General features: G+C 32.9%; 1 protein-coding gene across 3 annotated transcripts in view; it reads right to left on the bottom strand.

Moving 5' to 3' along the window:
* pkp3b (plakophilin 3b) overlaps positions 1 to 27,890 on the bottom strand; it is a 54,090-nt gene that overhangs the window by 10,810 nt on the left and 15,390 nt on the right. For all 3 annotated transcript variants that reach the window (XM_068222642.1, XM_002662838.6, XM_073908641.1), the window contains 10 exons: positions 25,836 to 26,473; positions 24,235 to 24,358; positions 13,751 to 13,955; positions 11,009 to 11,183; positions 10,335 to 10,452; positions 9,456 to 9,620; positions 7,591 to 7,770; positions 4,722 to 4,875; positions 4,048 to 4,243; positions 2,250 to 2,337 (listed from right to left, as the gene is read on the bottom strand). In XM_068222642.1, the coding sequence (XP_068078743.1) occupies positions 2,250 to 2,337; positions 4,048 to 4,243; positions 4,722 to 4,875; positions 7,591 to 7,770; positions 9,456 to 9,620; positions 10,335 to 10,452; positions 11,009 to 11,183; positions 13,751 to 13,955; positions 24,235 to 24,358; positions 25,836 to 26,473 (2,043 nt within the window). The remainder of the gene's footprint in view (positions 1 to 2,249; positions 2,338 to 4,047; positions 4,244 to 4,721; positions 4,876 to 7,590; positions 7,771 to 9,455; positions 9,621 to 10,334; positions 10,453 to 11,008; positions 11,184 to 13,750; positions 13,956 to 24,234; positions 24,359 to 25,835; positions 26,474 to 27,890) is intronic.

A 27,890-nucleotide genomic window follows, 5' to 3' on the forward strand; every position in this document is an offset into this window, starting at 1 on the left:
ATGTAATGAAAAACTTATATTGGATGTAATAACAATGTAATTACATTTTAAACCATTGTTATAAACTGTTATAAATCTCAGATGTAATATGTAATTCCTTGTCTTGTGTGAAAATACTTTGTCGTTACATTATAACTACTATATCATAACATGAAATTACATAGTAGTAACATCCAGAACAATATGTATAAATGCAAATGTTTCTTTGTATATTGCACATACAGTATTTGGTTGTCTACAGTTATATACGAAAATATACACAGTACACATGTAATTACAAACTTAATTACTATGTCATTACAATGTAACTACATTGCTATTGCATAGTAATTACATCCAATATAACATTTATAGTTTAAATGTTTCTTTGTATATTTCATGTACAGTGTTTGTGTTTTTATTTGTACATATAAGTAAGTAAATGTGTAATTACATACTTTTACTTTTGGATGTAACTACTATGTAATAACATAGTAATGACAGTGTAATGACATTGTTGTAACATTGTAATTATATCTATAATAGTATTGTAAATGTGTTTTGTGTATTTCATGTACAGTACAGTATTGTAACCTTAGAATTATAAGATTCTATCTGACATTTTTGGCAATATTGAGTTATTTACATATTCTTATTTAATAACAAGTTATTTACATTGTGTTTTTTAGTTGTTTACGTTTTAAGACGTTGTATTACAGTCAAACTCTAGCTTGGCTCTATAAGGTTCTTTTTGTGAGCCGATCAGCATTTAAAAAAAAATCTGAAACTGAAAAAGTGTGTAAATGTGATGATTTAGAAGCATTTTTTTCTGACATTGAGATGAAATGTTCAATTTTACATTGAAAAAGAAACAGTTAAATGTAAAGATGTATTATATTAAATGTGAAATATTATCATTTGTGTATATATAGTGAGTGGAACATTTTTCAGCGTTCACTAAACTCATTTGATCATGGTCTGTTTTTTAAGTCTTTAAATGTTATATTAAGTCCAGAAGGACAAATACTAAATCATGGGGCATATAATTCAATAAATATAATTCAATAATTCATATAAAATATATAATTCATATTAATTACATTAAATTAACAACTGCACTGGACAAAATATTTAGCACAGCTTTGTATGATTAAACTGAACAAGAAAAAGTTTTCATCATCAGATATTAATTATATGTTATAGAAAGCAAAAATAAAATTAGCCCTATGAAGACATAGTTTAAAATGAATTTAGAACAGATGATAAACCCGAGTTAAGCACATTGACAAATCACATCTGCTGTAAATATAAATCAATATCATTGTAAGGGGACCCATTATGCAAAAATCACTTTTATAAGGGGTTTAAACACAGTTGTGTGGCAACAGTCTGTAAATATCACCAGCTTTTAATGATAAAAATGTATTAAATATAATCCACTTTATAAAATAATATCTGCTGAAACACTATGGTTGACACTCTTCCTTTGTATGTGTCATCAGAGAGAGAAAACCTCACCAATTAATGACAATCTCTCACTTATTGGCATTAGATATGAGTCTTGCCTTTGAATCTGCCACAACGCTGACACATTTGTAGCTCCGCCCTATGTTCAAAGCTCATTTGAATTTAAAGCGACAGTCATCAAAATGGCAGAATTAGGATCAAAGCCTAAAAGGGGCAAATTCAAAGAGTTATAAAACATTATTTGTGTGGTATTTTGAGAACATACTTTACATACACACTTTAGGCACATCAAACACTTATTTAGGTCTTGTAAAAAGGGGCATAATGGGTCCCCTTTAAAATAAAAAGCAAAGAAAGAAAATGAACCATTTTAACAAAGTAAAAAACTAACTGAACACATTAAAAATAAAGAAGACACAGCATGTTTGCTTATGTCTGGTAATGAGTAATAGGTTGTTGGTAAATATTTTTCCAGTTCAGTAACATAACTGACTGAGGGAGCCAACTATCACATAGAAGTGCACAGTAACATGCATTTGGACACTCTCCATAAAGAGCCATTGACATGCTGTAACCGCCCAATATTTATTGACTTGACATAATAAAATAGTTGAGCATTGGCCAAACAGATTAAAACTTAGAAAGCAAATACACACAACGGTCACCAGTGCAAAGTCTATATACAGAAAAGGTATCTATTTCCATATCAGATTCCACAGGAGACGAGACTTTGTCACACTTTGTCTGCTGCTTGCACCTCTGAACGGTAACACGTTCATCTGTGTTTTTACACTGAGACTCACCTGTTTGTAGTCTCTGTGAAGTTTGTTGTACTGAAACATGTTGGACAGGACGGTGGAGGCGGCTCTCGCTGCTTTCAGCTTTCCAGGACTGAGAAAGAATAAGAGCAGAGAAACTTGAGAAGCCGTACTGGGACATTGTGCTCTTGATTAAACAGCTAAATAATAAAAGAGCTTGTAAACTATATTACAACAGCAGGCAGGTGAGGTGCAGATAAATGGGTCAATTAAGAGCGCATGAACAGTTTCAGAAACTTTTATGATTTCTTATCATATCAGTTGGGTTTATTTTTTAAAGAAACAATATTTTTTTACCTTCAAAAGTAATAGGGCTGTCAGCATCATACACCTGTGACAAATATGAGGCTCGTTCTACAATGTTTTAATTATTTATTGCTTCTAACCTTGATCACAATCCTTTAATGACAACATTTCTTAACCTCATGACAGTAGGTGAATCTTGCATTTAAACACGTTTTAATTTTAAGATGATAAAATGAAAATAAATATTGTATTTTATTTAAAACTGATGCAGTGTTTCCTTTATAAAAAGTAAACTTTCCAGTAAATCTAATTGTATTTCTTTAGCAGTATTCAGTCTGAGAATAACCAAAATGAAGCATTTTTTTTACATATATTTGAACTGAGAACCTATTACATTTACAAATAATTAAATTTAATAATTTTAAAGCAGAGTGATGTTACATATAGTATCACATCCAAAATAAAAGTTTGTTTTGACAAAATATACGTGACTGTTCTGTGTATATTTATTCTCTATTATGCATATATTTGAGAAAATGTTTATTTATATTTATTTAGATATAAAATATATATGTATGTGATATAAGTTATAGATACACCTAAATATTAAGGCAAAAAAAAGGTTTTTGCATAGTTTTGATTTAATGTGTATATGCATGTTTGTGTGTGTGTATATAAATATATAAATATATATATATATATATATATATATATATATATATATATATATATATATATATATATATATATATATATATATATATATATATATACTGTCCAGATTAAGTTTTTAGCAATGCACATTACTAATTAAAATTTTATTTCTTACAGTAACAAATGTACTACAAAAAACATAAAACTTTATTTAACATAAACATAAAACTTCATTTAATATTCTAATGTATTTGGGCATAATTGGTTATATTTGTGTGGTCCAGCGTCACATACAGTTGAAATCAAAATTATTAACCCTCCTGTGGATTTTTTCCCCCAATGTTTCCCAAATGATGTTTAACAAAGCAAGGGAATTTTCACAGTATTTCCTATATTTTTTCTTTTGTTGAAAGGCTTATTTGTTTTATTTTGGTTCAAATAAAAGCAGTTTTTATGAAGAAAAAAAATTAATTAAAAAAAAAAACATTTTAAGGGTAAAATTATTAGCCCCCTTTAAGCTAGATATTTTTTAGATTGTCTACAGAATAAACCATCGTTATACAATAACGTGCCTAAATATCTTAATTAACCTAGTTAAGCCTTTAAATGTCACTTTAAGGTGTATAGAAGTGTCTTGAAAAATAACTAGTCAAATATAATGTACTGTCATCATGGCAAAGATAAAATAAATCAGTTATTAAAAATGAGCTATCAAAACTATTGTTGAAAAAAATCTTCTCTTCGTTAAACACAAATTGGGGAAAACATATACTTTGGGGCTAATAAATTAGGAAGGCTAATAATTCTGACTTCAACTGTAAATGGACTTTATTCTTTCCAGGGTTTAATTTATTTCTTCGTAGCATTTCAGCTGTTTTATTACCTGTTGTCATGGGAACTCTTAATGCTGACCAGCTTGGGCAGTCCATCAAAGTAAGTGATGTCTCTGGCAGCCAGAGAGCTTCCAGTAACCAGATTGTTGAGCACCCCACAGATGTTCACCACCACCTCACTGGACGGCTCTTTCTGATGTCCATCACTGGGCAGCTTGTTCACAAGAACGTTCACTACTTTGGTAGCTGAGGAGAGGAAGCGATAACAAATTGAGCCGAAATCACACAAACAAGAAGAAGGAATGATATATGTGCAGTGTGATGAAAGAGGCGCCCTGCGGCCCAGCGGGAGTGAATTACAGTGAAGCCCAAATCTGAGGTCAGGGTGGGGATGAATGGGCGCCAGTTCAGCGGATATTGGGAACGGTACAAGTATGAGTCTGATGGGAACTGGAAAAAACGTGTGGGAGTAAAAACGCAGTGTAAGATATCCGTCCAGTGGAGTACTACGAGAGGGAAATGTGAACAACACCGGGCAGTGAGAAGAAAAATATACACTGTCAGAGCATTTTTTTATAGCTCTCGGCTTGAGCAATAACTTTAAGTGGGTTTTTACTGATCTAGACGTTTTCTTTGCCAGAATGTTGAAAACTTGGCTGAGGTTTTTGACACATTAAAATGTAATTAAAGACAGAGAGCTGGGGGCAGAAAGGGGTTGACTCACCCATATCGGCTTTGTTTTTGCAGTGTCGGGAGAGGTTTCTCAGAAGGCCGGTTAGAGATCGCAGCTCGGCGTCCGTGGGGCTTCGCAACAGGTCAAGAATCACCGGCAACATCCGCTCCTGCTCCAGAGCCACACGGCTCAGTACAGAGGCCCACTGACAGAGAACACAGGAAAATAGTAAGGAAAACAAGACAGCCTGATAACAATTAACCACACAGCCAGCCAGATAAAACACAAAGAAGCAAAGGAAAATAGGGAGGAATTTACAGAATCAAACAAGCTGTCGCGATCACCAGCGATCTAACCACCAAAGATCGCTGGAAAACATTCACACTCACAAAGGACTACAAATCTGCTGGTAAATGGACAACATATTCAGTCATTCAGCACACACCTGCTCCAAGTCTCCTCTGATTAGACTTTCACAGCTGAAGCTGCTCTAGGACTGATTCATGGACTATAAGTACTGCTCAAACACAAACACTGTTGCGGAGTCTTGTTATCTGTTCAGTGACGTTAAAACGTGGTTTCCTTGCCTTGCCTTGCCTTCCGTGTTTTGAACATTTGCTTTGTTTTGTTTGATCATTACTATATGCTGCCTGCCTTCTGACCATTTGCCTGCTATTTCAACTACGACTCTGCTTTGCCCTCATACATCTGTTTGCTCCTGTGTTGATCATTGCTTGCCTGACCATCCTGTCAATAAAACCCTGCATTTTGATCCTTACCCCTGTTGTCAGTCACACATCCCTGGTTACACATGCACAGTGTGCTTTCCTAATACTTGTAAAAATAAATATCTATGAAAAAATAAATATCTTGTACTCATTTAAACTAGAATTGTAGGTATTTTTTAGTACACATCAAACATGGTCATCTATTGTTTTTACCAACATTTGTGTCTTTCGTAGCATTGTTGTTTTATTTGACTGTGAAAAAAAAAAAAACACGATTCTTGCTATGTAAAGCAATACTAAAGCTGAGTGTCAGCTTTGATCCACTGATCCAGTCCCAAATGACACATTTCATGTACACTTGCAGTCTTACTATAATAATAATAATAATAATAATAATAATAATAATAACAATAATAATAATAATAATAATAATAATAATAATAATAATGCCTGCTGCATGCATGTGTCCATTAAGTACTCATGATGAGTGACCCCTTTGATTTTTAGACTAATAATATGCTAAGAGCTGAACTAAGATTATTTTAAATGCAATTTTCTCTTTATTTAGACTTTTTTTGAAACCTCAAATGGCAGATTTTCAAATGGTTCAATAGTATCAAATAGTATCTCAGCCTAATATTATCCTGTCCAACCAAAAGCTTATTTATTCTGCTTTCAGATTATGTATAAATACAAAATATATTAACACTTATGACTGGATTTGGTGTCCAGGGTAACATTTGGTGTTTAAATGGTTGTTTTGAAATATTTTAAATTTCAATGACTTATTTATAACCATATAAGTCATTGTAATGGACCACAAGCAAAACGGGTCATGATCAAAAAGCATGATTTTTGTTGCCCCACTAATTAAGTGTATTTTTATCTATCAATATATTTAAATGTTTTGATTTGTTGTTCATTTATTTTCACTCTCAATTTCTTTTAACAATATTTCATTTATTATATTGATAAAACCATAAACAGTCATCTTCCTATATTTCTATATCATTAACTTGAATAACAATAACTTAAATTTTATAAAAATGAGTTCACAAATCTTTCATCAGTCATGTTACCTCTGGAATTACATGTTTAAAATACAGAAACTGACATCACTTTCCCTCACTGATAAGATCTGAAGCAAACAAAGGTATGTGTAATCTCACTGACCTGAAAAGTTCTTACACCAAGAGTTATTTAGCAAAACATCAAAACTGTGCTCTCTGCATTTATGCCAGCAAGTGGAGTATTTTCTTTTTAAATTAGTAACTGTAACAGTGTTGGCAATTGTTTTAAGAGTGTTAATATTCAATACTACATTTAAGTTTAAACTGAAGTAACGTGTTTGGTAAACTGAATTTATTAAAATTACCCCAAAAATTGATAAGAAACTGGAAATCATTTTAAATAAACTTTAATATCTTTTTGAAATGCAAAATATATCTGCAATTAGAATCATCCATACAAAGTATGTATACAAAGCAGAGAGAAAGTTATGAGTTTTATGGCCATATCTGCTTTTCAATTTTTCCTGAAACAAATTATAACAATAAATAGACATTAGCAGCCATACATAATTCATAACATAATAATCCAAAACAGTTTAAGGTTGGATGAAAATTTTACAACACCAAATCAGAAATATTTGGGATGCAAATAAAAAAGAATGAAGTGATTTCCAAATTTACTTTGACTTGTATTTCAGTGCACACAATACAACAAACTTTATTTAATGTGTTTCTCATGATTTGTATAGATCTTTTTCCCAAAATAAACACACATTCCAAATATTTGTTTCACATACTTTCCCAACGTTTTCTGATTTAGCCATGAAGCATTTTTGAAGGACTCAAATTTAAAATAATTTCATTTAAAGTCTCTCCAAATAAAAAAAAATCACTGTCTAATAACATTATAAATAGGGCATTAGAAAAGTATATATTTAACAGTTTGATTTATGCTGCAATATTGACATTTTGGGGAAATGTCTTCTTTTAGTAAATGTGTCTCACATGGCATCTCGTTTAAGTAAAACTCATCATGTCTGGAGTTAAAAAAAAGGCTTGAGTTCATGTATACAAAACAAAGGTAATAAAAGTCACCAGTGCAGCTACAGTTGAGAAAGCAATGTTAGATAAGATTAAACATATTAAAGTAAACATGACTACTGTAAGTAAGTGGAGTCTCACCCGACTGTCTCCCGCTGTGATGTTCTGCAGAGCTCCTGCCGCTGCCTCACGTGTGGCTGTGTTTGCCTCGCAGCTTTGCAGGATTTGGTTGTAAAGACTGACAATCTGAGGATGCCACAGCCACTCGGCTCCTTTAGGGACCCGAGCCACTTCAGTGAAGGTGGTCAGATCTTGATTCCTCTGATGGAACACATGATGAACTCATTAAAACACTGAGAGCCGTTGGAGGAACTGTTATATCTCTGTCAGAGCACTGGTCACAGTACGTAACTAAATAAATATTTTATTTGGGTCATTAAGATTTGTTTTCCATTAAAAAAATAAATAAATTATATATATATATATATATATATATATATATATATATATATATATATATATATATATATATATATATATATATATATATATATATATATATTCTTTTTATTCAGCAAGGTGAGATTAATAAACATAAATAATAATTATGCAATAAAAAGTATATAAAAATGATATACTTTCTATTTATTAAAGAATTCTGATTCGGATTACTTTACAATACATGAGATACAGTTATTATTTAAAGTTTTTGTACTTATTAACATGAACAAACAATGAACAGAACATTTATTGATGCATTAATTGATGTTTTTTAATGAAAATTTAGTTGTACACTTTTAGTTCATGTTAATTTATGGAGCATTAACTATTGTTAACACACACAACTTTTAATAATGCATTAGTAAATGTTGAACTATGCTGAACACCTAGTGAATAGGTGAGTATAGACACATCAGGTTTAGGAGTGAGCGCTGTCTTTGTATTTTTCTGTTTGGTTAGATTAGAGTATGTAAGTTAGGACATGCAAACACTGAAGACTTTAGGTTTAGGATAAGGCTTTCGATTATTTTGTTTTCAGTTAGGTAAAAGGGTTAAACTGAGTTAGATTGATTTTTATTGATTTTGTTTTCTTTAGCGAGGTCTATTATTTAAGGTCTATTATCCTGCGAGGTGTATTATTTTTGGATTATTTTTGTTGTTAGAAATTGTATTTAGTTTACCTTTTGCTGTTATTTGTTGTTATCTATATTATTATTCTTTATTTTTGTTATTTTCTGTTTATTTTGGATTTGTGTACTAAATGATTATTTTTTGGACAGTATTTTTTGTTGATGCGTGGATCTTTTCCTCCCGCATTACACAGAATGGTCACAAAATAAATGTCCCTAGATTAACATCGAGAAGTCATAACATTTTAACATTAGCTAATGTTAACACACACAGCTTTTAATAGTGCATTAGAAAATGTTGAACTATGATTAATAAATGCTGTACAAGCATTTTGTTCATGTCAGTAAGTGCATTAACGTACTGTGTCCTGTATTCTAGAGTTTTAATAAAATTTAGTTTTCCATCACAAGAATAACCTGAATAAAAAACACACAATAAAAATTAATTATATAGCAAAATGTTGCAGTTGTTATTGTATTTTTATATTAAATGCTACAAATATGTTCATTGGTATTTGGTGAACATAAGACAAATCTCATTGAACTCAAATTTTTGAACGGTTGTGTACAAAAAAAAACATCAAATATATGTATTATTATAGCACATGATTTGTCAAATTCATAAATTTATTTTCTTTTTGGCCGGAGGGAACCCACACGAACACAGGGAAAACATGCAAACTCCACACAGAAAAGCCAACTGACCCAGCCGAGGCTCAAACCAGCAACCTTCTTGCTGTGAGGCGATCGTGCTACACACTGCGCCACCATGATGCCCGATTTTGTCAAATATTACATTAAAAACACCATGTGGTCAAAAATGAAATGCATAATTAGTGAATGGAGGGTTGATGTGATGAAAGACTGGTGACTTACATCTTTTGCTTTCTTGCTCTGTGGTGTGAAGCAGCCGATGGCGTCGCTGTGCCGTGTGTCCTGTGCTCGAGTGGGTCCTTCTAGACGCATCTGAACTGAAGACGGGATCTCAGAGTACAGCTGGTACGACAGGTTACGCAGCACACACACACAGTTTTCTACACCCTACAGGCCCACAGTTACAAAAGGAGGATTTCAGGAGCTTTTAGAAATGATTACAACAGATGACATCCTTAAAAGGACAGTTCACCCAAAAAATGACATTTACTCACCTACATTTACACGTACTGTACGTTAAAGAGTACATTTACACTTACTATTTATTTTAAACATGTAAGAATTTCTTTCTGTTGAGCACAAAGAAAGATATTCTGAAGAATGTTGGGGGGAAAAAACAGCCATTGACGTCCATAATATTTTTAGTTTCTACTATGTATGACAATGGTTTCTTCTTTCCTACATTTTCAGAATAACTATTGTTTTCAACAGAAGAAAGAAATTCAGTAAAGTTTGGGGACATTTTCATTTTAAAGTAAACTATCCCTTTGAACACAAAATAAGATATTTAAAATTTAATTGACATCAATAGTAAGAAATATCATCTAACAATCTACAAAATACCTTTTTTTTGTGTTCAACAGAAGAAGAAAAAACTCTATTGTATTGAAATATTTGGAACAAGTAAAGAGTGAGAAAACAATGACAAAATTGACATATATATTTAGGCGAACTATACTTTTAACAAATATTTATTATACAACAATATAATTCTAACTGCACTCTAAGGTTGTAACTCTAGGCAAAGAAACATTTTGTGCACAGGCTCAAGGCTAGTATATTAGCAAACACTAGATCTGGATGTTGCTTCCCAGGTCTGACCTTGTTCTCTCCTTTGCCCTCCTGCAGGGAGTTTTGAATGTATCCCACCAGAGAGTCCACTAGCCCTCGAGTTTCCCGCATCTGCTGCCTGGTCCTTTCATTCACCGAGCTCAGGTTCCTTCCAATATAGGGGTTGGTAACAAGATGTTTTCAAGCAGAAATGTTTAAAAATTTATTGCAGGTAAATCCTTCTATTGAAAAATCCAATCTGTAACGTACACTTTATCTAGTATAATTGGCAAAAACAGAGACTACAAGCCATAAACACATTTATAATAGTACACAATGACATGTGTTTATATATGGTGTATCTGTTTAAAACTTTTTCTTTTTATTTGCATTAATTATTATTTTTATTTGCAATGCCAACCTGGCAACTGTAAGCCAGACTGTCGTCCCAAAACTCTTTTCATTTTTTTTTAATGAGCATTACTTTTGGATCCTTTTGTGACATAATGCACAACATTATTCCTAGCTCTTATACATCATGAAATATACAACTTGTAATTTAATGTATGATTGTTTTTTGTTAAAATGTTTGCACAATTTAAATGCCTTACTACAATGTTTGACATATTTGCTCCATGTTTTTGTTAATTTTTGACCGTGCTGTGCATGCATTTGCATAGGTATGCATGCAGGAATCTGAAACTGAAGGCATGTGAGAGCAGTACCTGAGGCAGCCTGTGGTGTTGAAGAATATATCAGCCTCAGACGCGCTCTGTTGAATGACTCCAGCATCTCCTCCTCCAGACAGAGGCACCAGCACTCTCTCTGTCAGCTCAGCCAAACTCTCTCTGGCCAACCTCTCCTTCAGACTATCTTTAGATGATAGGTTCCACAAAATACCTACAGAAGGGAATAAGTTTAGCTTTTTGCTTATGAATACCATTTACATTTGTAAATCCTGATGGATGGTTTTTGAAGTCACCATAAAAATCCAAACTGATAATTTTTATTTTGAAAGTTCCATTTCTTTATATAAATGATTTATGTGCACCCATTTTTATTATTATTATTATACTATTACTTAAAATAAATTATTATATTAATTATATTTAAAAATTTATATAATAAAATTACAATTATTTTTATATTATTATTTGAATTATTTAATTCTTGTGTTTAGCTGCACAAGGGCAGGACAACCTGTCGCTCACACAGCAATGCAAACAATGATGCAATGATTCGATCACTTCCCAGAAGACAAATGAAGTCATTTTTTATGTTTTTTATATTTAAGAAGTTGTAATATTTAAAGACAGAGAAGAAAGAACTATTAAAAAAATAAAATATATATATATATATATATATATATATATATATATATATATATATATATATATATATATATATATATATATATATATATATATATATATTTCTTATAAACGTTAAAAGTGCTTTTATTCTAGCAGAAATAAAACAAATAAGACTTTCTACGGAAGATAAAATATTGTTAAACATACTGTGAACATTTCCTTGCTCTGTTAAACATTGTTTGGGAAATATTTATTAAATATATTGGGAAAAAATTCAAAGGGGGTATAATAATTCAGATAATTCAACTGTATGTGTTGCATCACAAAAACTTGATTTTTCCATAATTATCGCTTTGATAAAAAATATTTGTGTGAATTTCTTCCATTTACACTGAAGAAAACTAAATGAACCCAAGCTAAGTTACAGTAGTTTAGCTATGTAAAATAAAAAGCTTGTTTTAGCAGAAATGCCCCTACAGGATAATATTGCTTAAATAACTCTGTTGGTCTTATGACCTAAATAATCATACTAGTTAAAGGTGCAATACAATGCATTAAAGCAATATATTAAATTAAATAGATGGTGTGTGGCTTAAGTAAGTGCATACATTTTCCAGAAATGGCTTTACAGGTCCATTTTCAACTCCTGAGTTGTGTTGTGGATGAAATAAAGGCTAATTTATATTTATACTTGACAAAATGAGCTGACAGAGATGTACTTTCAGTTTTATTTTGCAGTTTTTACATATACAAAAACAAAGTCATGAATCAATATCAGCCTCTGCATAAATAGATGGGTCTTTGAAGTTTATTAGCACCCTGTCTCCAGAAAAGTCACAGTAAACTGAGCAATATGAATATAAACTTGCATTAAACGCATAGATTCAGCAGTTACTTGCAGTGTTTGTTGCTTCATTACAAACATACGCTGCAAATTTCGCACTATACACAATAAACTAACAAAAGTATGCCTCTTCGGGGAGGGATTGAGTAAATTTATGATCTGTATATCCCACATTTTGCTGTGAACGAATGAGACTAGATGGTCATGAATGACAGCCTGCTTCCTTATAGTCTGTCCTGTTTTCAAAATAAGAGTCCCACATACATAGTAGATATAATACAAGCATAGATAAACTTAAAAATAAGGGGGAGAAAGTATCATTGTTGTAACCTCACTAGGAAACGTTGTAGCCAACCAAACACAGCCTAGGACATTTATAATTGTCACTCTGTGTAGATCATCGTCATCAGAGTCAGTGTTTTTTTTTCCAATAGGCTACCAGGATTTTAGATTCACAGTTTGTGCTTAAGAACGAAGAAAAAATGGTGTTTGAGCATTATGGTATGTCACTTCTATGTACTTTTATAACTATTCAGCTAGCTATACCTAGCTATATTCAGATTTTTATTATATGATGCCTTTAAAAAAAGTAAATATTTTTAGTTCATGTTCATTAAAAATAGATTAAGTGACATGCAGGGATGATTGTACTAACACAAAACTGCTTAGTCAAAGTATTCAAATGTAAAATTTCAAATGTAATTGACACTGTATATAATATAAATAACACAAACAGTAAAAAAAGTTATAAATAAAAAGGATAAATCCCAACTTTTAGTCTTCTTAGTGCTCTTTAGTATGCTGAAGTTCAGTACACAGAGTGACACAAAGTGTATTGCAAAGCTGTAAACTCATGACAGATCATAAAACGTCACTGAGAGACCTGGCAACCCAGAGTCCAGCAGGAAAGAATGTCAAGGATTGTTTACTAAGTGAGTGAGAGCATGAGCGGGTGGGGGTGATAGCAGAGCTCACAAAGCACAAAGGCTTCTGGGAGTCTCCTTCCCACTGCATCTGAGACTTGGAGTGAATCCAGCTAACGGCCAGACTACTTTTCCCTTTCTTCTCTGCTCTCGCTCTGACTCTGAATGCACTCACTGCTCTACTTAACTCTCCACCTGTTTGCACCAACAGTCCTCAATCCAAGCAGTTGTAGGTGGACTTTTGTACTGAATCAATACTGATCTACTAATAAATACGCTTGACTTCTGGCTAAGATACAAGTGCCACTCTGTATTTCCAAATTCAAGTTCATAGTCCAAATTATTTCCACTCCTCTGAAGAAAAATCAACCAGTCAGTCAGACGTACCTGTGATATTTTTGCGTAGTTCATCATCTGGTTCTCTTAAAGCACCAATGAGTTTGCTAATGCCGCCGGCTTCAATAAGGGCTGTTTTGTTGTCCATATTCTCATAGATGAGGTTGCGTGTAGCACCTGTAGCGTAGCGCTGCACCTCCTGGTTCTCACTGCTGAACAGCTGCACCAGGGCTGAGATGCCCTTTAAACTCCGCACCTGTGCAAGAGGTTATAAATTTAGTTTGTTTCTGGAAGAAATACTTTTTAAAATTATTTCTTCATTGCTTATACTTAGGCGTCAATGTGGCGCAGTGTGTGAGTGCTTTCCAGTGTTGGGTTGCGCCTGGAAGGGCATTTGCTGCATAAAACATATGCTGGATAAGTTGGCGGTTCATTCTGCTGTTGTGACCCCCGATGAATAAAGGGACTAAGCCAAAAAGAAAATGAATGAATGACTGCTTATACTAATGAGCATGTTTACATTGAAAGAATCTGGTTTACATGAACCAATTACCTTCCAATGCAAGACTTTTTCATTCAGTCATTCTCCTTTGGCCTAGTCCAGAGATTCCTGTGTGTGGTTTGTTTTTTTGCTGAGCTACCAAAAAGCAAACTATTTATATATATATATATATATATATATATATATATATATATATATATATATATATATATATATATATATATATATATTTATATATATATATATATATATATATATATATATATATATATATATATATATATATATATATATATATATATATATATAAATCTTGTAAGTGAATCGGATTTTCAAAAATGTAAATACTGTCACTCGATGGCAAGAGGTCTATGCAGAAGACATTAGCGAGCAAATCAAGGCAAAAACTAGTGTAACTCCATTCTATAATCAATGAAATTGTTTTTGTTTTTACTGTAATAAGTTCATTATAAAATGTTAAACAATTTATTTGCTGCATCACAATTCGCATACTATTCGTCCTAAATAGCATTCAAAAATAGATTTAGTATGTCCCAAATTGTAGTATGTTGAAAAAGAGTATGTCAAAGGTTCCCGGATGGTTTACTATTTCCAGGAAAAACTTTAAGTGTATAAGCGTCCATACTCTAACCGCTGATATTGCCAGCAGTACATTGTGTGTTAGACATATATTTGATTAGAACTACACACAGAGGTATATAAAAACTACAAACATGAAGGACGAGCGAGACCAACCGTTAAGTAGAGAGGCTTCGGTAAAGATGTTTGTATGACTGTTAATTAATCTCTAACCAACTGGAAAATATTTAAATCGCATTTTCTGTGTAAGATTTCATCTGCAACAACAATACTGAACTTATATAAAGACGTCTGAACGTCTGAATGCAGAATTATCCAAAGACCTGAGGAGATTTCTTTGCATGAAAGACTTGTGAAAGGGGAGATTAACCTGGTGCTGCTTCTCTAATAAGGTAGGAAATTAAATATGACAGAAATGTGGATGATGTGTGGATCACTGACAGGGCTTAAAATTAAGCAACATAACAATCTGTGTATCAAGTGTATCAAGTGTGCATATGTATGAAGTGTATATGTATGGTGTACCATGTGTGTAAACATGGAATATGTATATGTCTAAAGTGTATCATGTGTGTAAATGTATGGAGTGTACATGTGTATATGTATATTGTGTCAGCATTCATCAACTTCCAGTAGCTCAGTTGGTAAGTAATTCGCCTCTCACACCGGAGACCCGGGTTCTATCCCAGACGCTGACAAAAGTGTATCATGTAAAAAGTGTATCGTGTGTATATGTATGGTGTATCATATGTGTGTATGTACAGAACGTATCATGTGTGTCTACAGTGTATCATACATGGTATGTATCATGTGTGTATATGCATAAAATGTATCGTACATGTATGGAGTGTATCATGTGTGCATATGTATGAAGTGTTTATGTATGGTGTAAATGTATGGAATATGTATATGTCTAAAGTGTATGGAACATGTATATGTCTAAAGTGTATTATGTTTGTATATGTATGGAGTGTATCATGTGCGCATATGTATGGAGTATATCGTATGTGTGCATATGTATGAAATGTATTGCGTGTCTATATGTATGAAGTGTATCATGTGTGTAAATGTATGGAGTGTATCATGTGTGTATATGTATGGTGTATCATATGTGTGTATATATAGAATGTATCATGTGTGTCTACAGTGTATCATATATGGAGTGTATCATGTGTGCATATGTATGGAGTGTTTCATGTCAGCATATGTATGGAGTGTATCAAGTGTGCATATGTATGAAGTGTATATGTATGGTGTACCATGTGTGTAAACATGGAATATGTATATGTCTAAAGTGTATCGTGTGTAAATGTATGGAGTGTACATGTGTGTATGTGTATAGTGTGTCAGCATTCATCGACTTCCAGTAGCTCAGTTTGTAAGTGATTCGCCTCTCACACCGGAGACCCGGGTTCTATCCCTGACGCTAACAAAAGTGTATCATGTATAAAGTGTATCGTGTGTATGTGTATGGTGTATCATATGTGTGTATGTTCAGAACGTATCATATGTGTCTACAGTGTATCATATATAGAGTGTGTATATGTATAAAGTGTATCGTACATGTATGTAATGTATCATGTGTGCATATGTATGAAGTGTTATTGAAGTGTTATTGTATGGTGTAAATGTATGCAATATGTATATGTCTAAAGTGTATGGAAAATGTATATGTCTAAAGTGTATCATGTGTGTTTATGTATAGAATGTATCATGTGTATCATGTGTGTATATGTATAAAGTGTATCGTACATGTATGTAATGTATCATGTGTGCATATGTATGAAGTGTTATTGAAGTGTTATTGTATGGTGTAAATGTATGCAATATGTATATGTCTAAAGTGTATGGAAAATGTATATGTCTAAAGTGTATCATGTGTGTTTATGTATAGAATGTATCATGTGTATCATGTGTGTATATGTATAAAGTGTATCATGTGTGTATGTATAGAGTATCTCGTGTGTGTTTATGTATGGTGTATCATGTGTGCATATGTATAGAATGTATCGTGTATCTATATGTATGAAGTGTATCATGTTTGTATATGTATGGAGTGTATTATGTGCGCATATGTATGGAGTATGTCGTGTGTGTATGCATGGTGTATCATGTGTGCATATGTATAAAATGTATTGCGTGTCTATATGTATGAAGTGTATCGTGTGTAAATGTATGGAATGTATATGTATAGTGTATGTATAAATTGTATCATGTGTGTATATGTATGGAGTGTATCATGTCTGCATATTTATGGAGTCTATCATGTGTGTATATGTATGGTGTATCATGTGTGTAAACATATGGAATATGTATATGAATAAAGTGTTTCGTGTGTAAATGTATGGAGTGTACATGTGTGTGTATATATATAGAGTATGTATGTATATGTATGGAGTGTATCATGTCAGCATATTTATGGAGTATATCATGTGTGTATATGTATGGTGTATCATATGTGTGTATATATAGAATGTATCATGTGTGTCTACAGTGTATCATATATGGAGTGTCTCATGTGTGCATATGTATGGAGTGTTTCATGTCAGCATATGTATGGAGTGTATCAAGTGTGCATATGTATGAAGTGTATATGTATGGTGTACCATGTGTGTAAACATGGAATATGTATATGTCTAAAGTGTATCATGTGTGTAAATGTATGGAGTGTACATGTGTATATGTATAGTGTGTCAGCATTCATCAACTTCCAGTAGCTCAGTTGGTAAGTAATTCGCCTCTCACACCGGAGACCCGGGTTCTATCCCAGACGCTGACAAAAGTGTATCATGTATAAAGTGTATCGTGTGTATATGTATGGTGTATCATATCTGTGTATGTACAGAACGGATCATGTGTGTCTACAGTGTATCATACATGGAGTGTATCATGTGTGTATATGCATAAAATGTATCGTACATGTATGGAGTGTATCATGTGTGCATATGTATGAAGTGTTTATGTATGGTGTAAATGTATGGAATATGTATATGTCTAAAGTGTATGGAACATGTATATGTCTAAAGTGTATTATGTTTGTATATGTATGGAATGTATCATGTGTGTCTACAGTGTATCATATATGGAGTGTATCATGTGTGTATATGTATAAAGTGTATTGTATGTATAGAATGTATCATGTTTGCATTTGTATAGAGTATTTCATGTGTGCATATGTATAGAATGTATCGTGTATCTATATATATGAAGTGTATCATGTTTGTATATGTATGGAGTGTATCATGTGCGCATATGTATGGAGTATATCATGTGTGTGTATGCATGGTGTATTATGTGTGCATATGTATAAAATGTATTGCGTGTCTATATGTATGAAGTGTATCATGTATATGTAAAAAGTGTATCATGTGTGTAAATGTATGGAGTGTATATGCATAGTGTGTACATGTGTGTATATGTATAGTGTGTCAGGATTCATCAACTTCCAGTAGCTCAGTGGGTAAGTGATTCGCCTCTCACACCATGTGTATGGTGTATCATATGTGTGTATATATAGAATGTATCATGTGTGTCTACAGTGTATCATATATGGAGTGTATCATGTGTGCATATGTATGGAGTGTATCAAGTGTGCATATGTATGAATTGTATATGTATGGTGTATCATGTGTGTAAACATATGGAATATGTATATGTCAGTTTGTAAGTGATTCGCCTCTCACACCGAAGACCCGCGTTCTATCCCAGAGGCTGACAAAAGTGTATTATGTATAAAGTGTATCATGTCTGCATATTTATGGAGTACATCATGTGTGTATATGTATGGTGTATCATATGTGTGTATAAGAGCTGCACAATTCTGGCTAAAATTAGAATCACATTTTTTTTGCTTAAAATAAAGATCACGATTCTCTTACGATTCTGTACATGTAAAATAAAGGTAGCCTATGGTAAAAAACATATGGCACTACATCGATAATAATATTATGTGTAGGTCTACTGGTTTCAGTAAATAATTCTATTCTACAAATAATAATTCCGATGTTGAATTATTATGTTTGAGATATATACTTGCTATCTGTCATATTAGACAAATTCATTCACTGGTAAAATCAGACATTGCCATTATCAGATTATATTCAACATTATATAGGCTAGAGTAGTTATACTGACACTGTAAACATTTATTTGTGTCAATGTCACTGAGCAACGTGTGTGAAACAATGAAAAGACTTGTGCACTCGCCTTTTCTTCACTCCTGAACTTGAAAATATGATTGGCAGAATCGTAGAAATGCTGGATTAAGATCGTCTAGGTGGTCAAATCGAGATTGCGATCTTTTAACGATTAATTGTGCAGCTCTAGTGTGTATGTATAGAATGTATCATGTGTGCATATGTATAGAATGTATTGTGTGTCTATGTATAATGTGTATCGTTTGTGTATTTATAGAATGTATCATGTGAGCATATGTATGGAGAGTATCGTGTGCATATGTATGGAGTGGATCATGTGTGCATATGTATGAAGTGTATATGTATAGTGTATCATGTGTGTAAACGTATGGAATATGTATATGTCTAAAGTGTATCATGTGTGTAAATGTATGGAGTGTATATGTATAGTGTGTACATGTGTGTATATGCATAGTGTGTCAAGATTCATCATCTTCCAGTAGCTCAGTGGGTAAGTGATTCACCTCTCATACCAGAGACCCAGGTTCTATCCCAGACGCTGACAAGAGTGTATTATGTATAAAGTGCATCATGTCTGCATATTTATGGAGTGTATCATGTGTATTTATGTATGGTGTATCATATGTGTGTATGTATAGAATGTATTATGTGTGTTTATAGTGTATCATATATGGAGTGTATCATGTGTGTATGTATAGAATGTATTATGTGTGCATATGTATGAAGTCTATATGTATCATGTGTGTAAATGTATGGAATATGTATATGTCTAAAGTGTACCGTGTGTATATGTATGGTGTATCATATGTGTGTATGTATAGAATATATCATGTGTGTCTACAGTGTATCATATATGGAGTGTATAATGTGTGTATATGTATAAAGTATATTGTGTGTGTATGTATAGAATGTATCATGTGTGCATATGTATGGAGTATATCATGTGTGCACATGTATGAAGTGTATCATGTATGGAACATGTATATGTATAAAGTGTATCGTGTGTAAATGTATGGAGTGTACATGTGTGTATATGTATAGTGTGTCAGCATATATCAACTTCCAGTAGCTCAGTGGATAAGTGATTCGCCTCTCACACCGGAGACCCAGGTTCTATCCCAGATGCTGACAAGAATGTATCAAGTATGGAGTGTTTTACAAATGTAATTACATGTAAATGCATCAGCTTTACACAGCATAATACTCAGTTCTCTTGTGTACCTTTGAAAGGTCTACTTTTTACTCATGCTCTGAGTAATATTTACAACTGATACTTTTACTCTACTCGCACTACATTTTTAAGCAAGTAGTGGTACTTTTACTTGAGTATGATTTTTCAGTACTCTTTCCACCACTGGATGTTAGTATCAGTATTGCTAGTTTTCCGGATATCTACAAGCTAGTGCACACCAAAACATTGACAAATTTCGCATTTATAAGTTATAAACCTGATATAAACATCCAAAGCTTGCAGATGGTCACCTCTGTCTAAATTGATCAACACTTTTATTCATGTCACTTCATACTTCAGTCAGTTTCACATTAAATCTTGACCAATCAAATGCTCTCTAGTATCTGACATGCCCCGCCCCTTCAAGGCGCTTCTCATTCGATATTAAATAAATATTTTTAACAAGCAGCAATTGAAAAGCCACTAAATGTGGCGTCATATTAGAATTTTATATTCAGAGTAGAATAACATTAGGCACTGTACACTTAAAATAATTATGGCACCTATAGTTGAAATGAATATACCTTTTATTAAATAGAATAAATCTTTGTGTTTTTAACTACATTTTTCAGCACTCAACAACATCTTTTGTTTTATATGAGGCCCTACAAATCTTAATGACCCGAGTTCCTTTTAAAGGATCCCGTTTCTGTGCATCAGACAAAGTTAGGAATTCACCTGACTTAAAAAAGCTTAACTTAAAAAACTTTTTCTGCCCAACATGGCAACCAGCTCAAACATCTGACTGTGTTTTGCCATGATGTGCTCTCAGGCGGAATGTTCTGCCCCCTGAGGTCCAGGAAAAAAGATTAAGGTCAGGGTGAAGGTATTCTCTCCATGTGGCTTGAATAAAACACATAACAATAGCGAAGAACAGGACACTTAGCCTTGAGCTTGACGATGCTCAATCATACAGAGATACAGCTGAATACTATATTATTAGCGTTACTGTCAAAATGTAATTATTTTTCAAATATTTCCCAATTGATGTTAACGGAGCAAAATTTTTTCCATAGTATTCTCAAAAAATATCTATATATTTTTATTGCAGTCAGACAAAAAGCCATGTCAAAAAAAAATTATTAACATTAAGCGTCATAACTAGTGACTGAACTATCATAGTACGATGCATCATTTGAGAAATTAACAATGTAGTGACTTCTGTAGTGTTTCCCCAAAAGCGTAGTTTCTCTGTTACAGATCCATCATTTAAACCATGTTAGTTATAACGTAAAACCTCCTTAACGACGCTCTAAATGGGGTGGAGTAACAACTCCTTAAGAGAAAATTACCATCATTTTCTTGTATAGAATTATATTGTTTTACTCGCACACATACGTAAAAAAATACAATATTAGTTTTGGTAAAAACATGCACTCGTCTTTTTCTATATTAACTGAAACATATGTAAACAGCACATACAGGGCCTTTGTTTCTTTTACAAATATTATTCAGAATATGCCATATTCTATGCTAAAACATAAAACCACTTAGCTAACACATTAATCTTATATATAAGTCATATAACTTGTTTATGGTTGTAAACTACAGTAGGCTATTTATTCAGAAAATAATTAAATAATAACAACAACAACAACAACAACAGAAACAATAATAATAATAATAATAATAATAATAATAATAATAATAATTATTATTATTATTATTATTATTATTATTATTGACTAGGGTATTTTTTATTTATTTATTTTTCTACTTTTACAAATGTGATACATTCAAACAACTGCAGAACTATTCTAACCACTAAGCCCATGTCATATACAGTAGGCTACAAATACATTTCTTAATGAATAACCTACTATAAATTAAAAGCATTATTGTATGCTATATATTTTTCTTTCACCAGCTTTGGTAATGTAGATTCCGCTTTAAAATAATAGGTTACCTATAACTTTTGTCATGAGCCATGGCTGCATTCAAAATGTCATAAATGTTTTCAAAGTACACTACAAAGGGAACGCAATTGTCAATATGAAGATCGCTAAAACTAAATTGCAAAAATACTTTAAAATCAAATTACACCTAAGAGTGATGACTTTAATTTTTTTTTTTAATCATTCAAGGTTAAATATTGGAACGTTCTAAATGAATAGGGCATAGGGGGGATAACTGGCAATAGAACACAACCAGGATGGAACTATGCTTAACTACAGCTCTAGAGGTGTAGTTACAAGCGTACAAGTTTGAGAAGCAGTTTGCGAATGTTCGTTGGAACGACAGATTTGGGAAACACTAAATCAAAGAACTATGCTTGTAACGACGGAACTTGCAACCTTAATTGGCTAACAATGGTTTTCAGAAACACACTCAAGGTCAATATTATTTATATAATATTTTTTGTTTGTTTATTTGTTTTGTTTTGATGGCTACAGAACAAACCACAGAGCCAATGACTTGGCTAATTAACCTAGTTAAACATTTAAACTGCACCTTAAGCTGAAGTTTTTTGTAAAACAACTAGTTAGGGATTTACACCTACCTAACTTTAAACAGTAACAGTTCTTGACCCTAGTAAGCTGATAAAATTAGGTATCATTGGAAAGAGGACACTTTGAGCTTTACTACGGTCTATCAGGGAAGTTTCATGCTATCAAAAGTTAGATATTATGAAGTTATGTGAAAAAAATTGTATCATGTTCAATATTTGTTTTTCCATATACAAACAAAGGAAAACATTAATGTAATGATCTAGAAAAAATAATGCTTGAAAGCCAAATGTTTTATGAGTTTATATTTCACATTTGATGAAGATAGCATGCAAAATGAGATTTCTGTAAAAAGCTTTGCAAGGCTATGTCAATGTACTTCTCTCCCACACCAGCAGAGGAATTTTCTCAATAATTATCTTCCTAAACTAAAACAGTAACAGTTGCTGAAAAATCTGTTCTACATCCACAGTTTTTTGCAAAGAAGAGTTAAAAGTTATAGATGCTTAAATATTGTGTACTGTGATCATGGCAAAGACAAAATAAAGTATTTATTAAAACTATTATACTTATAAATGCAGCACTTGAGAAATATTTCTCTGTGAGAAGTATCTTACACTGTATATTTTACTCACAAAATACACTCTAATCCTACTTTTTAATGTTTTTTTATTTTTTCCAAACATCATTTTTTATTGTGAAGCATTGTTTTATTATTCATTCTGTCCCTGAACAATTATTCTTATAGACTTTAAGGGCAATTTTGGTCATTTTGTCTACATGGCCATCAACAGATAAACAAGCAATTGACTGGGCTTCCTGCTGCACAATTTGTATTTGATCATTTGTCTTTGGTTGCTGCTGCTTTAGCTTCTCACTCTATTTGCTTCGTGTTTTTAAGACGAAGCGTAAAGTTCAAAGTCTTGAAATCACGTCATTTAGACCCCGGCATGCATTCTGTTCCTGTCAGATGCACTTCATCTGGCTGTTTTTGAAAGGAAGAACACATCCTGTGTTTACGCCCTTTATTCCTGTCCAAACTCATTTCAGTTGCTACCCAGGACTAAAAGTCTCCTTATACAAAGCCAGCAAAATGCAGTCTGCCCAGACTGGACCACGAGCTACAGTTCAAAAAAACCCTATAACCAAAGATCTAACTTTGTTTTGTTCTTGATTGAAAAATGAGAAAAATGTTAAACGAAAAATACATATTTGTGGCCATTTCAAAGATAGTATCACAATATTAAACTTCTTGCCCAGGGACAGTAAAAAATATTATGAGTAACACAGGCTATTGTCTTTAAAGTGATGTCCATACTATGAAGTTAAAATTGTTAGAGGGTATGCAGTATTGAAGTGCTTTAAAACCTTTTTTGAAGTTGTCCTAAAACTAAAACAACACCCATGCTTGCCTTAGGACAATTTAAAAATATATATTTAATCCCCTATACTATATTACTGTATATATATATATATATATATATATATATATATATATATATATATATATATATATATATATATATATATATATATATATATATATATATATATATTTATTTATTTTTTTTTTTTTTAGTTTTTTTTTTTTTTTTTACCATGGTCTTGGCTTCATTGCTGTGGTAACACTGATGCTGTACGTAAGCTGCTCCCAACATCTGCATGGAGACGTCAGTAGAAGAGAGGTAACTGACTGCTGTGGTCATGTCCAGGTTATGGATTCTGTTCATTTACAAAAGAAAAAAGAAAAACTATTCAAACACATAATATAAATATACAATGCACTTAAAATAAATATGCATAAATATAAAAACAAAACACAACATTTTAAGTATAAATATTCACTTGAAGCCTCATTTAATTTATTTATCAACGTTTTTTGAGCAACAATAAGACTTGTTTAAAAAAAAAATCAATAGTTTTTAAAGAGAATTGGAACGTACCAAGCAACTTTAAATAAATGCTGGTGCTTTAAATGGCTGTTCCTTTCTATTTAAAGAATACTGAAACTGTTCTAAAAACTGAAAAGGAGAAAAAAATGTTTCCTCGATATAAAATTTGACTATCATCATTCTCAGCAGGCACAGGACGTCAACATGATGTCAGATTGATGTTGTACCCCAACATCAGGGGAAGTTGCGTTTTGAGTGAAAATGAAGAAAAGTGTTGACGTCAGATCTCAACATCAGACCGACGTCAGTTTCCAACGATGGACAGACGTTGGATTTTGGTCACTTTTTTTAATGCAACCTAAAAACAACCAAATATAAATGTCTAATGATGTTACAGCTTGATATTGTGTGGACGTTACCACTATGATGTTTTTTTTTTTTTTCAAATGTCATTTGATGTCATTATTGGACATGAAAATAATGTTGTTCTTATACACTGGCTAAGACAACACAACATCACGACATAAGTTTAACATACTATTAACATCTTATGACATTGTGCGCCTGCTGAATTTTTTCTGAACAATTAAGTGACACTGTAAACTGGCTGCTTCAAATGCATCTGTCACAGAAATAAATATGTTCTCAGAATATATTAAATTACAAAACAGATTATGAATTGCTTTACTTTTCATGTTTTTTTTCTGAAGTCTAAAATATTAACTTCTGAAAATGCAGCATTGCCATGATAGTAATAAATTACATTTTTAAATATATTTAAACAAATTATAAACTGTAATAGTATTTTTCAACATTATTTTTCTCCTCTTTATTTATTTTAATTTTTAATTAATTTATTAATTTATGTATTTATCTCTTTTTGTTCAAAAAGCTAAAGTTTTTCTAGATAACTTGTTCCAATCACAGAAATATTACCAACTATTTGCTGTTGTCATCATGCACTGCATTATATGCGTATTTTATTTGTCTCTTAATAATCCTAAATTCTTAATGTCAAAATAACAAGATATAAGAACATTACACACTCAAAAGAAAATGAACAAGCCTTGTTGATGGGGTGATACCTCAAGGTAAAAAAAAGCTCAAACATGCTCATACGTAAACTTTAGTTACTAATTTGCTGCTTTAATGGAGGTACATTAAATGTACCTTTTTAGCTTATGTAACTTTGGGTACAGCCTCAGTCACATGTCTTGTACATTTACATCTTTCTTTTTTTTTTTGTATGTTAGAACTGACTGCAAAGTGACTTGATCAATAAAAAAAAAATAAATCAATTACATTACCCGCCAAGACCATCTGCAGTTCCATCGGCCAATCCATCATAAACGTCCACACCACGACCCACGCTTTTCATGCTATGCACGGACCCGGCTCTCTTGATGGTTCCCTGGTAGTGTCCCGCACCCATCAGACTGTTGCCCCCAGTGGACATCTGCTGCCACTGCATTGAACTGCCGCTCAGCCTCTGATGCTGTTGCTGCTGCACCTGGCGATTGTTTATACGGCTGATGGTCCGATGGGAAGGGCCTTTAAATGCATATTGATTAGCCAACTCTGCCTCTCTCCATCCAGTGTTAAAACCCTCCCGTGCCAGCGTCCCGCTGAGGGTGCGTTGCCTGTGTGCGGTGTTAGGTGAAGGGCTTTGGCCATAATTAGGCATCCAGTTCCCCACAGGAGATGGTTGGCGCTGCAATGTGAGCCCGGCCATCGCTGCCACCTCCTGCTCAGTCCGACTCAGTGTCCTCGATTCAGATGTTTGCATCTGGTTGTAAGAGCTACTCAGATGTGCATCATCATGGTACGTGTATGGTCGACCCACCACTGCAGGCATGGGCACACCAAGGCTGATCCTGTGCCGAGTGCCTGTTTCCACTGCAGAGCGAGAGGAAAAATCCCCTGCATACTGAGACAGTCGGGGCACCTGGGTAAAAAGAAATCAAATGAATACAGCAATTTTACAAAAAGCAAGTGATATAGACTGTACACTGTAAAAACGCAGGGTTCCACGCAATTCCTTCATGTTGTCCCAACATAAATCGACTTATTTTAATTGTTGACTTAGTCGTTTTTACAAATTTAAGTTGATTAAACATAAAACAATTAAATTGTCCCTAAGAATTGTGTTGATTCAGCTCATTATAAATAAGTAGTTTGAAGAAGCAGCCAATATGTTTTTTGAGTGTAAGAAATGCTGGGTTCCAAACAAATCCTTCATGTTTTCCCAAAACAAATTGAATAAGTTAACCTAATCGTTTAATCGACCAGCTAAATCCAGCTAAAACTAGCTTGACCAGCCTTGTTTAAACTGGACATAGCTGGTTTTAGCTGGGCTCCCAGCCTTGCTAGGCTGGTCAAGCTGGTTTTAGCTGGTCAACTCCCAGCCTGACCAGCTAAGTCCAGGCTGGAAATGGCTGGACACCAGTCGGGAAATGGCCAAAACCCCCTCTAAAACCAGGCTGGTCAACCAGCTAAAACCATGCTAGGCTGATTTAAGCAGTTTTTTTCAGTAGGGTTATAGTATATTTTAGGTTTACTATAACCTCTTGTACTGTTCAGAAGACATCCTGGGCTTTCTAGTTTTATGTCTTTTGATTGGCTGGCATGCTAGGAACTACTTCTTACACTGCATCCAAAATGGCCGACATTAAAAAGCCCATTTTATGGGAAGGTGAGAGGTATATAAAATTTAGCTTTTTAAATGTTTTTGACTATTATTATTAAACATATATATTTGTTTATTAAAGTGTCAAGAACAATATATTAAGCTTTCAAAGCTGTTATCTTGTTTGTGGTTCAAAATATCATCCTTTTTTAAATGTCCACTATAGTAGAAACCAGGAGCATCTTAATGTAATTATTGACTGCATGTTGTAGAAGGCAGAAGTAAAGTAAAGCAGAGAGGATTATTGTAAGATAGTTAAGGGAGACTCTATATTAGAGTCTGACAATCAGACAATAAGAGAATTAAAGACAATTAGAGAATGAACAATCAGTTTTAAATCGCTTTTATGTTGAGTTTGTTTTGGATTAACATCACTTCTTTATGTAACTTTTTGTAGTTGTTGTTGTTGTTGTTTTGAGTTCGGCTCTCTTTCAGACTAAACTGTTTCAGGAATTTCAATACAAAAGGAAGAAATGGCTTTTGCTTTGTTTTTGTTACATTAATATTGGAAAAATATCCCTTCACAGCCATATCCTGTACAGTTTTGTTGTCTGAGAGGTGGTCGTTTCGAACTAACATGGTCCTGTGGTCCCCTACAGTGGACATACGGTAAAATTAAAAATAAAAACAAAATGTAAAAACTCTAAATTGTAGATTTTTTTTAACCCAAAGGATG

This window comes from Danio rerio, chromosome 7 (assembly GCF_049306965.1).
Source record: "Danio rerio strain Tuebingen ecotype United States chromosome 7, GRCz12tu, whole genome shotgun sequence".
NCBI classification, from domain to species: Eukaryota; Metazoa; Chordata; class Actinopteri; order Cypriniformes; family Danionidae; genus Danio; species Danio rerio.